The sequence below is a fragment of the Urocampus carinirostris genome, chromosome 20 (assembly GCF_059441175.1).
Source record: "Urocampus carinirostris isolate Australia breed hairy pipefish chromosome 20, RoL_Ucar_1.0, whole genome shotgun sequence".
NCBI lineage: Eukaryota > Metazoa > Chordata > Actinopteri > Syngnathiformes > Syngnathidae > Urocampus > Urocampus carinirostris.
In genome coordinates, this window is record NC_142368.1 from 21044323 (window position 1) to 21060875 (window position 16553).

General features: G+C 39.5%; 1 protein-coding gene across 3 annotated transcripts in view; it reads right to left on the reverse strand.

Annotated features, from left to right (window-relative positions):
• Positions 1–13001, reverse strand: part of LOC148346553 (serine/threonine-protein kinase D3-like) — a 42580-nt gene extending 29579 nt beyond the window's left edge. For 2 of the 3 annotated variants that reach the window (XR_015848214.1, XM_088324483.1), the window contains exons 1-4: positions 12818–13000; positions 6565–6864; positions 1972–2110; positions 1767–1898 (exon numbers count right to left, since the gene is read on the reverse strand). Coding sequence is in view for 2 of the 3 variants with exons in the window: in XM_088324483.1 (XP_088180609.1) it covers positions 1767–1898; positions 1972–2110; positions 6565–6741 (448 nt within the window). In the remaining variant the exon portion in view is untranslated. Of the gene's footprint in view, positions 1–1766; positions 1899–1971; positions 2111–6564; positions 6865–12817 lie in introns of all 3 variants that reach the window. The other variant, XM_088324484.1, reaches the window with a different exon arrangement.
• Positions 13002–16553: the final 3552 nt, after the last annotated feature.

Sequence of the window (16553 nt, forward strand, 5' to 3'; positions counted from 1 at the left end):
AAAAATGAGCCTTGACACTCTTAAGTAACTGCAGGAGGGAGACAAATTTTAAGTGGTACAGTATATTTATATAAGACACAGGCTCTCGCATTATTATTTCATGGATTCTATCAAAAAAATCAAACGTCACACAGTGAACTAAAGTACACTGAAGAATAAGTTTTGTCTGTAGAGTGGGTTTAGTGGTTTTGTTGAATTTTGTCTTAAAATATGTGAACTGGATCTCCCACCCCGGATTTTACATTATTTCAAAAATTGTATAGATTTCTATGTTTAACTTCCTTTATTTAGAATAAGATTACAAAAAATAAAATAAACATAAAATGTACTACACTGTAAAAAGTCCAATTTGAAAAAATAAGGAAAACCTGCAGTAAAATTAATTAAATACGGTAATCATTATTCCATATCAAATATTCTTGTTCTGTTGCTAGATCATTAACTGATTTAAATATGACTTTTTTATGTAAATGTATTTTTAAAAAGAGACAGTGTGTATTACTTGACCAATAGATGTTGCTGTATTGTGTAGTTTAGTGCAGAACCAGATTTGTTGCTTCGCCTGGAAGAGACTTCACACGTCTCCCCCATAATAATTTTACCTACACGTTGCTTCAAAGTTAGGGAATAATAATTTATTGTGGAAGAGCTTAAAAACACTGGCTATTTCTCCTTTAGGGTTAACTTAATTTTAACTATCCCCATTTATAAACTACTGTTTTAAGCTATTCAATGTTACCAAAGATGGAATTGACTGTATAACAGTGATGTGCAGTCAGAGGAGGCAGTCATCATGGAAATATAATATTAAAAAATTGAATGGTTAAATATATTCAGTGATAAACTTCTTTTTAAATTAATGTTACAATTTTTGGATTTTCTTTATCAAATTCGCAGAATTTATACGTTATGAATATTATTAATACAATTACTATGTAACATATTAACATTCAGGGTGAGGCACTCAATTCTCTTGCCTCATGTCATAGGGCGATAGTGAGACAAAATATTTGATTCAGTGCACACCTCATCCCCAAACAATAGACTCTGTGATAGTATTAGCAAGCTAACAGCAAGTTAATCCATCTAATTTTCTTTTTGTTGCATAAACTTTTTTTTTTTAAATGGAGAATTAGCAATATATTGATGCTTGTATTAAAAAAGAGTAGCGCATAGACTTAATCTACAAGTTTAGATCAAATGATGAATAAATAGTAAGCTTGTTTATTTGTAATTCTGAATGTGCCTCTCAAGACACAAACCTCACTGCACGCCACTGCTGTAAAACTATACACATGACAATTACAGCCACAGTTTGAAAAATTAACACTAAAAAATATGAATACTAGAAAATGTGTTTTCAGTCTTTCTTACGTTTATTTTGTTTAACCTTGAGTGCCATGTCTAATCTCGTTGCGAACAATGTTCACTACGTTGTTATCAGTGACTATTTATTGCAACATCCATTGCAGCCTGGTCATTGTGGAAGGGGGATTACCTCATGTGCGGTCCCTTCTCAAGGTTTCTTCATTTTCCTCATGTTGAGGTTTTTCCTTGCCCTCATGTAGGTTTTAGATCAGGAAATGGTGTCATAATAGTCTGTGGCTTGCAATGATCTATGGTCTGTGCAGCCCTTTGAGACTCTTTGGGATTAAGGGCTATACAAATATACATGACTTGACTTTACTTAAAAATGTATAAACCATTTGAAGCCACCCTTTGCAATCTTACATTCAAGTCTCTTTGGAATGAGGCTATTGTCTTACCGTCGCATTTGAGGCCCTGGCGAACGAGGCCCCAGAGCATTTGACCACAGTAATCGCAGAAGGCTGGTGCCCTGTACGAGTGCACGTAAAGCGCGTGTGAGCCGGTCAGGAATTTATCGGGCGAGGCCAGAGCTGCAGACAAAGAAATTAACAAAACGTCACAGAGAGATGGGATTTTTGGACGAGTGTCAGTGGCCCCGCTGACCCGACAGGACTGCCTCCACTAGGTCACCCTCCCGTACATCCTCCACGGCGTTTACGCGTTCGAGGATGTTGTCTGAATTCAGGTCGTGACGAAAGAGAAGGAGCTTGTCGTGCAATCGTTGGAAGCCACATTCTGGGAACTGCAATTGAAAATTTGATGCAGTTGATTCAGCTTCATTTAAATAAGACAGTGTGTATTACGGGACAAGGTATCGCTGTATTGGAAAACACTGCTTTATTAACTCATTCAGTGCCATAACATATGAATACGTTTTCAGAAGCATTGTGTGCCAAAACGTAAAAATATGTTTTTCTTCTTTTTTTTTTTTAATTAAAAAAATATTATAAAGGGTTTGGTGCAGCTCAAGAGTAACTATAAAGCCCCTGGAAAGGATTTCAGTATGATAAATCACCATTCAATGGTAGGAGTGGCTTTGATCAGATCTTTGTCCACACATCGAGGAAGCCACCACTTTCTAGTCTTGCTTCCCGTATACAGTGATTAAAGTGTGTAGGCACCCCAAATGACTAATATAGGGGTACTGAAGCAGTATGGTGAGAAAAGATAAGTACGGTTCAGGCTTGAACACATTTTTTAGCTTAGGAGGTAGACCGCTCGTCTTGGTATGAAGAGGTCGCAGGTTCGATTCCCAGCTCCTCCGTGTTGTATATCGAAGTGTCCTTGGGCAAGACACTGAATCCCTATTGCACCCAATAAGCAGGTAGGCGCCTTGCATGGCTGACTCCCTATTGGTGTGTGAGTGTAAATGGGTAAGTGTGAAGCACATTATAAAGTGCTTCGAGAGGTCTTCATTGACTTGAAAAAGCGCTATATAAATGCAGACCATTTAACATTTACTTTCTAAAAAAGATGACGAAATCACTTAGTTATCGCGGTGGCAGAGAGGGATGCCGTTTCTTGCATACCCGCAGGAATTTGATTACGTCACCGGAAACATTGAGCGCCGAAATTATTTCAAAAGTTCATGCATCATTGATTCATGAGATCAGTGTTAAGGCAATAAAATGTTATTTTGCAAGCAAAGTGCCCTTGTGTTTATGAAAGCATTGATTAGATATTGCAGGTATCGCAAATGAAAAAAAAGTGTTAAATTGAAAGCTCTAATTGAAAAGTTTCCTTTCACAAATACCCCATTTTCTCAGTTTTCTTGCAACAAATATTTAAAAAACAAATGTAGCAACTGTTGGTTAATAAACAATCTAAAAACCTAGAAACATACTCATTTGTCTAATGAAAGATGAGGGTGGAAGTTATCTTTTGATATGTCCTATGCCGATATAGCTGCAGGCCTTTAAAATTAGTCGAATTGGAAAAATTTGGCTGGCCATTTGAGAGAAACGTCTGGCGTTGAATGAGTTAAACACTGTTAAACGCTCATATTGGATAATACACTACATTAATTGTAGACTAAAACCACTATGACAGGATTGTTATTAATCCCACAAAAGCGTGCAGCAATTATGCCAATCAAACAGCCATATCTTCAGTTATTTTCTACACATACTTGTGTTTTTTCCCTCAACAAAAAAAAAAACCCAAAACATTATGAAACCATGAATAAATTCTGGGTAGTAGTGGATTAGCACCTCAAGCTCATTTGCGCTCTTCTTCCATCCATAAATGTCTGGGTCAAATGTCGTCCGTCCTCCCTTAAACTCAAGCATTTTGTGTGTGTGTGTGTGCGTGTCTGGCCCAGTTAATGGCAGATTAAAGAAACACATTAAACACTCTCTTACCCATTAAAAGACTTCCACAGTTAAATGGACGCCGTGTTTTTTTAGAGGTCAAACCCGGGGTGAGATAATAACGTTGGCTTAATGTTTCACAATTTGGAAGTGTTTCTTCAACTCAGAAAGTGTTTGTATCTTTCTAAAAAAAATGCTAGCATTTAAGCATTTAGCTGGTCAAAACACTGAAAAACCAAGCTTTCGTTTCTGCTTGTGCGGTGTTAAAATGTCGTCGTGTATGTTTGCTTGCCAGAATTGGAGAAAAAAACTTTAGTGATCATAAATTGTACTTTTACAGGATCCTAGCGGACACTCGTGATCAAAAAACTACATTTTAAAAAAAAAAAAAAGTTGTGGTAAAAGTATTTAAGCAAAAAAATTGGACCAAGGAACTCAGCAAAAATACTAAGGTTTGCAGCGCACACTTCATATCAGAGGAGAAAAATTTAATGTTTATGATTGTTGCTATCCAGTCCATATCGGCAAGGTATGTTGTTATTTTCTTAGCTTCAGATAACTTTTAGCGTGTATCCCTAATCAAGAGATTCTTCTCCTGGGCAAAAGTATTACATGAAAAATAAATGTATCTAATAAATTACTTGGATTGTGTGCCCAACAATTGTTGGCAATGCCTGCCTGTTTTCACTTTCCACCCACGCATTGAAATTTAGGCTACAGGCTTACAGTTAGCTGATGCTAAGGAATAAGATACTTTGCAGATATAAAAAGTAGTATGGACTCGATAGCAACAATCTTAAACATTCAATTTCTCTTACCTGATATGAAGTGCACTGCAAACCTGAGCATTTTTGATGGGTGCCTCGGTCCAATCTTTAAGCTTAAAAGCATAACTCTTATATTTTTCTTAGATCAGGAGTTTTCGCCAGGATCCTGTAAAGCTTCGATTTACGTTCACTAATGTTTTTGATCTGATTCTGGCACACAAACACAACAGGACGACAACAAGCAGCTACGACAGCTTTGTTTTCATCGGTCGCCTCCGGGCTAAGCCCCGCCCACCAGGTACGTCACCATGTTTACAAACAAATGAAAGGTAATATAGCACAGTAATAGCATAGAATTTGAAGTGTAGATACAAAGTAAAGCAGACCCACAAGTAACCCCATGAAAAAAATAATTAAACCGGATGAGGAGAGACTCCATGGGGAGGCGCGAGAGGATTTCTTCTTCAAAGGGGGGGCATGACACAAAATAATTGAGAGGCACTAGCGTAATTGGTGCTGTATCAACTAGGACACGGGTGTCACTCTTATTTTCACCCAAAAGGTTTTTTGTGACAGTAAATGTAACTGAAGGTCATTGAAAGGCATATACTGTATATTATATATACTGTATCTCCACCTTCATGTAATACAATTCTGAATTTATTATATAAGTTATTACAGTTTCTTTTAAAAATGTAGCTACACACATATATGTTACAAGCTAAATACAACAAAATTACAATATATTTTCGTGATAATTTATTTCTCATTTCTACCCATTGATACCGAAAATACTACCGTTTTTTTGTGGTAAGTCGTCACTTGACTGTTATAGTAGTCGGCATGCATTGTGGGAAAAGTAGTTTTTGGTCAAAGCACTTGTCTTTCCCATTTATTCTTAGGTGCGCAGACATGTTTAGCTCCGGCGATCCACATAAAACGGTGTGGGAGGCCACATTACGCCCGTGCGCCATGAATTCAACGCATGTGAACTGGTGGATTAGCTTAAATCACTCGTGTCAAACTCATGGCCCACAAGACAATGCTGAGAGTAGCTAAAAATGAGCTGCATGCATCACACATGGACTCGCAATTTGAAATATGTCTAATGGATATCGTCAAAGTCAGGCGCCACTAACAAAGCTCCCATTGTAGCTGCATTTGTTGACCATCATTAATCAATCAAAGAACATTAGGAAAACCCAATCAGTCGTATTTTAGTTAAAATAAAAGTCACATACACACGGTTTAGCGCAATATAAAATAAAAAAAAATAGCACCTGGGTGCAGAGGTTTAAAAAGGCTTTAGCCCTTTTCTATGATAGATATGAAATCTAAAAACAAAGTTCCCATATTAAATATTTTCATGAAAAATAAAAGGTAGAAATACTTAAATGATTAAATCACTCATTTAAATTGGTGTTTGAAGGCTATTTATTGTCACATTAGAGTATTAATGAGTTTCCCAGAGCTTAATAAACTGTAGCAGAAAATATTTTTTTGTTTTGTCTTCTACAAATGCACAAATGATAAACTTTACAAGAGGTTCAATCTTGTTGAAGGAAAAACACTGGGGAAAAAAACCCTCAATAATCGTTTTATAAGCAAATATTTTATCCCTAAATGATAATTTAATTGTGAGCCTTAAAAAGTCTTCCAGTCCTCCAGCTAGTCCGGCCTCCACGAAATTAGCTGAAATGAGTTGAAATGAGCTCGACACCCCTGGCTTCAAGGGACCGTATGCATTATTTATGGGCTTCCTAGTGGCAAAAGAAAATCTTTCATAAAAGAAAAAACAAATATTGATTTACATAACAAGCAAAAAACATAAACTATCTTCTAAAATACTTTAATGTCGAGAAATTTGTATTTTACATGACGAGATCCTTACCTAAAGCAAGCTGACATAATTGACGCCATTTTGCTGTTAGGGGTACCCCAAAAATCCCAAAAGGATGGGTAAAGAAACAATAAGTAAAATGGTGTGTTTTGTTAATTTTGAGTCAAGGTAGTTAGTATTTTTCCTTGTGCTTTTTAGCACTCGTTTTTGGTTGCACTACACAATACAGCGACATCTGTGGTCAAGGATTACAGAGCGTGTTGTCTCCCGGTTTTCATACCTTGCGATCGACAGCGGCGCAGACGAGTTCAACAAGGGCTGGCAGAGAATGGTCATTGGGTTCCAGGGTCAAGGGCTCCCGGGTTAGACCCACCTGGAGCAGGAAGGAGATACCGGGCCCCCCAACGGGCGAAGAGGCCTGGGGGGAACCTGGCGGAGAGCTGCTTTCAGACGACATGGACGGGTGCTGAAGGCGGTGTGGCAAACGCGCCCCGCTGCTCCTCTTGTGGCTTCACATTTACCAACATTACTTCCTCGCGCTGTGTGTGGTAGTTGAGGTCGGCTTGTTCAGGGTTAAAAACTGACAGGACAAAAATAAAGCCAAACTAGAAAGATGTGCACCATTAGAGCATTGCCCGTGTTGAGACATGAAAGCATTTTTGAGTGGCATTTCCTATTTTGGCAGTTTTTCAACTCTACAGGGGACCTACCTGATTGCTTGTAAAATATTGTGATCCTGACTAAACGTGATCTAGCCTGAGGGAGTAGAATATGAAAGCTGCCAAGTCAGCAAAACCAAAAAACCCAACCAAGTTTATTTTGCAGTTTTAACATCTAGTGTAACCTATCTGACTGCCTGTAAAATAGGGTGTTGATTTTCAATGTTGTTCTGTCCTGGGAGAGTGGAATGTCTTTAAGGAATGAATGCTGAGTAAGCAAAACCAAAAGTGCTGTATTGACATTCCTAGGGCATTCGTACACATATAGGTCAACCCTTTTAACCGTTTGCAAGACATTGTGTTGAAATTGAATGTTGTTCTATTCTGAGAGTATGTCTTTCTGGGAAAGTTACTGTGTCAGCGAAACAAAAAATGCCAAGTCAGCTTTTTTGGCAGTTTTCACATCTAAGGAAACCTACCTGCCTTTAAAATATGGTGTTGATATTACAGGGAGTGCAGAATTATTAGGCAAGTTGTATTTTTGAGGATTAATTTTATTATTGAACAACAACCATGTTCTTAATGAACCCAAAAGTCTCATTAATATCAAAGCTGAATATTTTGGAAGTTGGAGTGGGGCTTTTTTAGTTTTAGCTATTTTAGGAGGATATCTGTGCGTGCAGGTGACTATTACTGTGCATAATTATTAGGCAACTTAACAAAAAACGAATGTATACCCATTTCAATTATTTATTTTCATCAGGAAAACCAATATAACAGCTCAACATTCACAAATATACATTTCTGACATTCAAAAACAAAACAAAAACAAATCAGTGACCAATATAGCCACCTTTCTTTGCAAGGACACTCAAAAGCCTGCCATTCATGGATTCTGTCAGTGCTTTGATCTGTTCACGATCAACATTGCGTGCAGCAGCAACCACAGCCTCCCAGACACTGTTCAGAGAGGTGTACTGTTTTCCCTCCTTGTAAATCTCACATTTGATGAGGGACCACAGGTTCTCTATGGGGTTCAGATCAGGTGAACAAGGAGGCCATGTCATTAGTTTTTCTTCTTTTAGACCCTTTCTTGCCAGCCACGCTGTGGAGTACTTGGATGCGTGTGATGGAGCGTTGTCCTGCATGAAAATCATGTTTTTCTTGAAGGATGCGGACTTCTTCCTGTACCACTGCTTGAAGAAGGTGTCTTCCAGAAACTGGCAGTAGGACTGGGAGTTGAGCTTGAGTCCATCCTCAACCCGAAAAGGCCCCACAAGCTCATCTTTGATGATACCAGCCCATACCAGTACCCCACCTCCACCTTGCTGGCGTCTGAGGCGGACTGGAGCTCTCTGCCCTTTACCGATCCAGCCACGGGCCCATCCATCTGGCCCATCAAGACTCACTCTCATTTCATCAGTCCATAAAACCTTAGAAAAATCCGTCTTGAGATTTTTCTTGGCCCAGTCTTGACGTTTCAGCTTGTGTGTCTTGTTCAGTGGTGGTCGATTTCAGCCTTTCTTACATTGGCCATGTCTCTGAGTATTGCACACTTTGTGCTTTTGGGCACTCCAGTGATGTTGCAGCTCTGAAATATGGCAAAACTGGTGGCAAGTGGCATCTTGGCAGCTGTACGCTTGACTTTTCTCAGTTCACGGGCAGTTATTTTGCGCCTTGGTTTTTCTACACGCTTCTTGCGACCCTGTTGACTATTTTGAATGTAACGCTTGATTGTTCGATGATCACGCTTCAGAAGCTTGGCAATTTTAAGAGTGCTGCATCCCTCTGCAAGATATCTCACTATTTTTGACTTTTCAGAGCCTGTCAAGTCCCTCTTCTGACCCATTTTGCCAAAGGAAAGGAAGTTGCCTAATAATTATGCACACCTGATATAGGGTGTTGATGTCATTAGACCACACCCCTTCTCATTACAGAGATGCACATCACCTGATATGCTTAATTGGTAGTAGGCTTTCGAGCCTATACAGCTTGGAGTAAGACAACATGCATAAAGAGGATGATGTGGTCAAAATACTCATTTGCCTAATAATTCTGCACTCCCTGTATATGTTGTTATGACTTTGGAGAGTGGAATGTCTTTCAGGGACAAATGCTGAGTCAACAAAATCAAAAGTGCCTTGTCGTCTTTTTTGGGATATTTCTCACATTTATGGTAAACTACCCGACTGCCTGTGAAAGATGGTGATATCTAAACTCCTTCTCCCTTTTCATGGGTAGACAGACACACAAACTGACTTCTCAAACGCAAACATCACAAACCTTGCTGTGGTCGTGGGTGATAAGAGATAAATGCAGGCAATAATCTGATTGGAAAGGAAATACAGCAATCGCTAGATGCATCGCAGTGAACTTTTCACGGTTTTGCTCCTTAACAAATTTTCATTGTGCATTGTGTTCTGCATTCAGATAGTCTTGGAAGTTGACCCGCCCCTTTTCTGCCTTTGTGTGCCCGTGCGTCAATAATGTTGCAGTCTAAGTTTTACACACACATACAACAGCTTAATGAACCAACATTATGTACACGCAATTCTTTTTCAATTTCAAGTTTCTCTAAAAGCTATCATGTCAACAAAACGATCTGGACCGATAAAAGCACCAAGGCAGAGGAAGACGCTTTCTATTGCCAACAAAGTTACACTTCCCGATACAGTTTTCCATTATGCCCAAATGATGACGACAAAATATCATTTGAGGTAAAAAAAAAAGTCGTGTCCAGAAATAATTTCCAAGCTTTGGTATACTACAGTATATAAGACATTCAACATTGGGACAGCATTCTGTTTCAAAAAAATGATCAAACATTTTCAGAATATTTGCATTGGATACTATGCTTGAAATCGCCTATTTAATGTGATTGCATGTATAAGGATAGTGGGATGTTTGGACATGTTCTAAGGGATGCGCAGGGCACCCCTATGATGCGGAAGGGGTAAAACAGTAAAAGCTGTCGGGCCCTGCTGTTGAACAGAAGCGTGTGTTGTGTCACCCTGGGGGGCGGCAGTAGCTCAGGAGGTAGAGCGATCGTTTAAGGATTAAGGGATCCCAGTTCGAATCCCGGCTTGTCCGTGTTACATGCCAAAGTGTCCTTGGGTAAGACACTGAACCCCCAATACCCCCAGTAAGCAGGTTAGCGCCTTACATGGCTGCTATTGGGAAATGTGAAACACAATGTAAAGCGCTTTGGGAAGTCATTGACTTGAAAAGCGCTATATAAATGCAGATCATTTCATTTAATTTCACCCTGACACGGGTAACATGGCCGCTTTTTTGTGTTCCGTTTCATCTGGAGGGACGAATGCATGACCAACTTGGGTGGAAGTGCTAAACTTGTTTGAGTGTTTGGCCATTTGGGTTGGCCATGGTCAATTTTTTTGTGTGTTTTTGCTACTTTTTTTTTTTGTTTACCTTTTCTTTGTTTTAGTTTATGTGTTTGCATTGCTGTCAGTCACCCGTCTTGAGGGATATGACTAGGGTAGATAGAGAGATATAATTGTATTGTGAGGATTTTGTGGGTTAGGTCTGGTCTTATCCTGTATACTGCTTGTAGGGACAAAGGACATTGCTGATCCCTTAGAAGGCCGGCAGGAGCCAGATGGGAGCGGAATGCCCGACACCCCGCAATTCAGGTTTTTTGAAGCCAGCGAGCAGGCAACAAGGTCACAGTTAACAAGAAACCAAAGAGTTCTGAAGTGGCAAGAGACAAGCCAGGAGCAAGAAAGGCTTACTTACAAGAAAGTCTCACATAACTACGTCCAAGTCCTGATTGAGCCAGCAGCCATGTCGGTGCGACTCAGCCAGCGACCTAAAAGCACCCTTGGGACAAAGAAAGGACGGGCCAGCCAAGGACCACAGCAAAGCCTAGATTCTAGTGATTCTGTACTCGACCGGGACTCAAGGACTGCAGCTCTCGCGTCTAGAAAATAAAAACGGGCTTCCACCATCATCGAAATGAAACCAAAGTTCATCTAATGACACCAGGTATCAATTGGTGTGCCTTAGGGGAATTATAACAAATTACAATAACGCGTAGTTGCCTTAAGTTCTATCTACAGTACAAAATAAGGACAACCACGTCGGTTTTCTATTCAAATGGTGCTGGGCAAGACCCCAACTTCTGTTTTTCTTGGTTTTATTCTCTTGTCCTTGTTTTGTGTTCTGTTCAAGATTCTTCTGTAGGTGATTAGTAAAGAAAATTCCTTGAAGCAGAGAGTGTGGGTCTTGATTAAAGTATGTTGAACGATCAAAAGCAATGAAAAGAATTCACTTCAAATTGTCTTGTAGCCAATCCTTCAGATAAACCAATAGGTTTTTCATCCGTTTCCCCGATTACCTAAAAAATATGTGGTGCTCCAAAGAGGTGAGATAAGTTTAAAAAAAATATTTAACTCGCCTCTACAATTTACTTGATACATTATTTGTTATAATAATTTATTGACCACCGAATTTTGCTACAATATAAGAGCAAGATTATTTTTAATATTATCTATTGACAGTAAATAAGTTATTTGAAAAAACAGTATTTTTAATATCCAAACAAATGAGCCAGGAAATAGACTTTGTTCTTTGGTTTCAGTGTATAGTAGAGTATTTAATGAATACGGTTCATACGTATTTTGACTAACGCAAGTCCTTTTTGGAAAGAAACCCCCATGAATAACTCATTTTAGTACAGTATTGTATGTATGTACAGTGTGTATTGGATTTCTCGAGCATTCCACATTCCAGCATGTACATACCCAGATGTTGCAAAGTACTCTGTTTAAAAATTTACATTAAGTAAGATTATTTCATTCATGTCAACCCCAAAATCAACCAAGTACTGTGCTTGATTTGTTACATTGCTGCTTTTTTTATGACTATCTGGAATTTTGTTTCAGAACAGTTATCGTAGAAGTATTCTAATTTTTATACAGTTAAAAGGTGTTTACATTGTATTTTATGTATTTTGCAGTTTGACTTAATTTTCAAATTATTCTGAAATTAAAAGGTATTATAGTTGTTACATTGACTTTGTCCGCTTCATATTTTCCTTACATTTCTGAATTATTTGGTGTGACTCTCAGGACTTCTGTTCTAAAACAGTTATAAGTATATTTATTAAGAGTTAAAGTTTGCAGTTTAGTTACTTAATACAAAATGGACAATTTTAGGCTGATTTTATCGTAATTATTAACAAACCCAAAGGTCGAGGGGTTCAATTATCATGATATTTCCAAGCAAAAAGTGTCAGTGTTGGTATTGATTGATACTACCCTGCATTTTTGAACCGGATTGATTAAAAAAAAACAGGATTGCCCACCTGTAATCTACGTAATTGCTGAATTTCTTGGGGAAAAAAAATTAAAAAAAATACAGGTCTGGCCAAATTTGTCAATAATCTCCAAAATGGTTAGCACTTGATCACTCAAACTGAGATAATAAAGCAAGAGTTGTTGCATAAATAAACAATATTTGACCACAACAACTAGCACATTTTAGCAAGAGGGTGAGGTAAACAAGAAATACTGGAAACAATTTTTTTCTGACTAAGAAATATTTATTATCGCATTGATCTCTTTACTGATTAGAGCAGTTAAGTGATCCGAACTAATTATTGCCAATAAAAGGCTGACAAATAAACCACGTCTGCACATTTCAATTAAGTCATCATCAATTATTTAATTTTTGTGACCCGTAGTTAATTCGACCTATTGATTGAATTAATAAAACCTCCTGAGAACTCCCCACCATCAATTAAAATAATCCCAATAATAGAGCAATGCAAAGGACCCGATCACCTCATTCTATTTCACAGCAAAAAATGAAAACGTTAGCAGCAAAAGCAGACAGCTAGGAGACATAAATTCTCACCTCACATTTGGATAACCAAAAAGAAGAGTGCTGGACTTGTTGCAGGCCAACAAATCAATTGGTTCCGCTCGGTTAAAATTCAAAATTTGTATAGAAATGCACATCTTAGTGCTTCCCCAGAACTTTCCATCTTGCTCCGTGCGTGGGCAGAAAGACGACGTCCACTCGAGTTGATGCCCTCTACGAGCACATGTGACGTCATAATAAGATTTCACGGTTTGTTTGTTTTTACATTAAATTTAACGCTGTTGGTTCTAAAGAATATTTGGTTCAAAATATAAAGCAAAGAGTAACAAATAATCGGGTTTTGGTACATATATTAAAAATATATATTTTCTTTTTACTCGTCAAGGGTTGTTCAATGTTTTATCAAATGACGAAATGGCGCCACCTGATGTACATTAATACAAGTGTGATTTCACGTTTTTTTTTTCAACTGAACGCTCTAGTAAAATGTATCAAAAATTGGGTGTCAATACATATAAAAAGAAAATATTTTCTTTTTACGAGTCAAACATTATTAAATGTTTTATTAAATGACTAAACGGTGCTACCTGCTGTACGTTAATTTGAACAATAGATGTCCGATTTCTCTTTTTTTAAATTTATATTCAACACTTTTAGTTATAAAATATATTTGTTTGAACACTTCAGCAAAACGTAAGAAAATCGGATTTCAGTACATATATCAATTATACGTTTTCTTTTTACGAGTCAGGCGTTGTTAAAAATGTTTAATGGAATGACAAAATTGCGTCATTTCCTGCACGTCAATTTAAACAGTAAAAGTACAATTCTGCTTTTAAAAACAGAAAACCTCACCATTGGTTGATTTCGCTTTAACTTATCTTTCAAGACCCCCTTTACAACATAAAGATGGAAAAAATGAATTATCTAGCCTTTAGCGCTATTTACTTACAGAGGTACTTGTGAAGTGTGTTTACACGCCACAAATAAAGCTAAAAATTGGATCGCAAGTATTGAAGGAAGACTTTTATTTTTTTAAATAAATTTGATTCCACATAGGCTAATTATCCTCCAAGTGATATTGCAAATAAGTACGTTTTCATTTTCTGTGTACAAATTTTATTTCGTCCAAGACGGGCTTATGTCCTTTTCCGTACGCCTTTAAAATATTTCATTTTCGAGAAGAGAATTCAAACGGAAAGTTAAATATATCATTAAAGGGACAATGTGTAATATTTGACCACTAAATGTCACTGCATTGTAACCAAAAACAAATGCTACAAAGCGCAAGTAATGAGACAAACTATGGAGAATCAAAGCGACCGAACCCAAGCATTTAGCTTGGGTTTTTTCAGTCTTCAGCAGATAAACAAAAAAGTCCACTGAGGGAAAAAGAAGCAAAAAAGCTAAAAAAAAAAAAAAAGAACAAAATTGAAAGAAAGGAAAGAGTGAAAAAAAGAAAACAAAGGTAAACAAAAAGCTAAAAAAAGAAAAAGTCAGAAAAAAGACCAATATTTTGGGAAAAAGGAAAAGACAAAAAGAAACAATACAAAAAAACAAAATAAATAGGAAAAAGGTGAATGTCATGATTACCGATTGGAATTATCTGGCGCCAACTGCTGCGGGTTCTGATTGGCTCCATGTCAATAATTAAACCCAGTCCTGTCAGTCCCCTGTTGTCAGTCCATCTGCGAACCTCTGTGTATACAAGGCAAGCCTTTTTCAACTCTCACCTTTCCCGTTTTTGCTCTCGTTTGTCTCCGGGTATGACCTCTTTTGATCCACGTCTGCTCTCCCGTCCTGGCTTACAACGCATTTTTGTTCCCAACTATGTTAACCCCCCCCTTCCTGGCCTACAACTCGTTTCCAACCCCGACCACGCCTTGCTCTCCCAGTCCCGGCTATTGACGAGTTTTTCTGTCCCTGACACCGCCATTGCTCGCTACGGAAGATCCACTTCCGTATTCGGATCACAATCCGAGTGTGAGAGCGACCTGCGTCTAGGGAGCACCGGATCGCGGGCGCTGCCCTTCCTCTATCTCAATAGATTTGTGAAAAACATTACGCGATTGGGTCTACCCTTTGTTCTGGATGTGACAGTGAATTTAATCAAATGAAAAAGAAAAGGGGGGAAAAGGAAAGAGGAAAAATCTTGGAAAGAAGAGAGAAAAACAAAGATACAAGCGAGAAAAAAGAAGAAAAGTATGAAGTAGAAGAAAAAAGGTCTGAAAATGTAACGTAAAAGAAATACAAATGTCTCAACCTACAATTATCTAGAAAACAATAAAATTTATATGATAATCGATCTACTTTTGTTAATTATTCAAGTGGATGTTTTTTTAACCACTAAGAAGCGCTGAATAAAACACACTGTCCTTTTAACTTCACGTAGGCATCGTTAGTTATTTTACACAATTAAAACAAAGTCTCATTTACTAAATAAACAAAGAATTACGGAGAATCCATCCATCCATCCATCCATCCATTGTCTTCCGCTTATCCGAGGTCGGGTTGCAGGGGCAGCAGCGTTAAAAGGGAAGCCCAGACGTCCCTATCCCCAGCCACCTCCTCCAGCTCATCCGACGGGACCCCGAGGCGTTCCCAAGCCAGCCGAGAGTCATAGTCTCTCCAACGTGTCCTGGGTCGCCCCCGGGGCCTCCTGCCGGTGGGTCATGCCCGGAACACCTCCCGAGGGAGGCGTCCAGGAGGCATCCTTATTAGATGCCCGAGCCACCTCAACTGGCTCCTCTCAACGCGGAGGAGCAGTGGCTCTACACCGAGTCCCTGCGGATGACTGAGCTTCTCACCTTATCTTTAAGGGAGAACCCAGCCACCCCGCAGAGGAAACTCATTTCGGCCACTTGTATCCGGGATCGCAATGTTCTTTCGGTCATGACCCAAAGTTCATGACCATAGGTGAGGGTAGGAACGTAGATCGACCGGTAGATCGAGAGCTTTGCCTTTCGGCTCAGCTCCCTCTTCACCACGACGGACCGGTACAGGGTCCGAATGACGGCAGACGCTGCACCGACCCGTCTGTCGATCTTCCGTTCCATCCTACCCTCACTCGTGAACAAGACCCCAAGATACTTGAACTCCTCCACTTGGGGCAAGACCTCCTCCCCGACCCGAAGGGAGAATACCACCCTTTTCCGACTGAGTACCATGGCCTCGGACTTGGAGGTGCTGTTCCTCATCCCGGCCGCTTCACACTCGGCTGCGAATCGCTCCAGTGAGAGCTGAAGATCACGGCCTGAGAAAGCCAGCAGCACCACGTTATCTGCAAAAAGCAGTGACGCAATGCTGAGGCCCCCAAACCGGACTCCGTCCCCGCCAAGGCTGCGCCTAGAAATTCTGTCCATAAAAGTTATGAACAGAATCTGTGAGAAAGGGCAGCCCTGGCGGAGCCCAACCCTCACCGGGAACGAATCCGACTTACTGCCGGCAATGCGGACCAGACTCTGGCACAGGACATACAGGGACCGCACAGCCCGGATAAGACTGTGCGTTACCCCATACTCCCGAAGCACCCCCCACAGGGCCTCCCTAGGAACACGGTCGAATGCCTTCTCCAAGTCCACAAAACACATGTAGACCGGATAGGCAAACTCCTATGCACCCTCAAAGACCCTGAAGAGTGTATAGAGCTGGTCCAGTGTTCCACGGCCAGGACGAAAACCACACTGTTTCTCCTGAATCCGAGATTCGACTTCCTGGCGGACCCTCCTCTCCAGTACCCCTGAATAGACCTTAACAAGGAGGCTGAGAA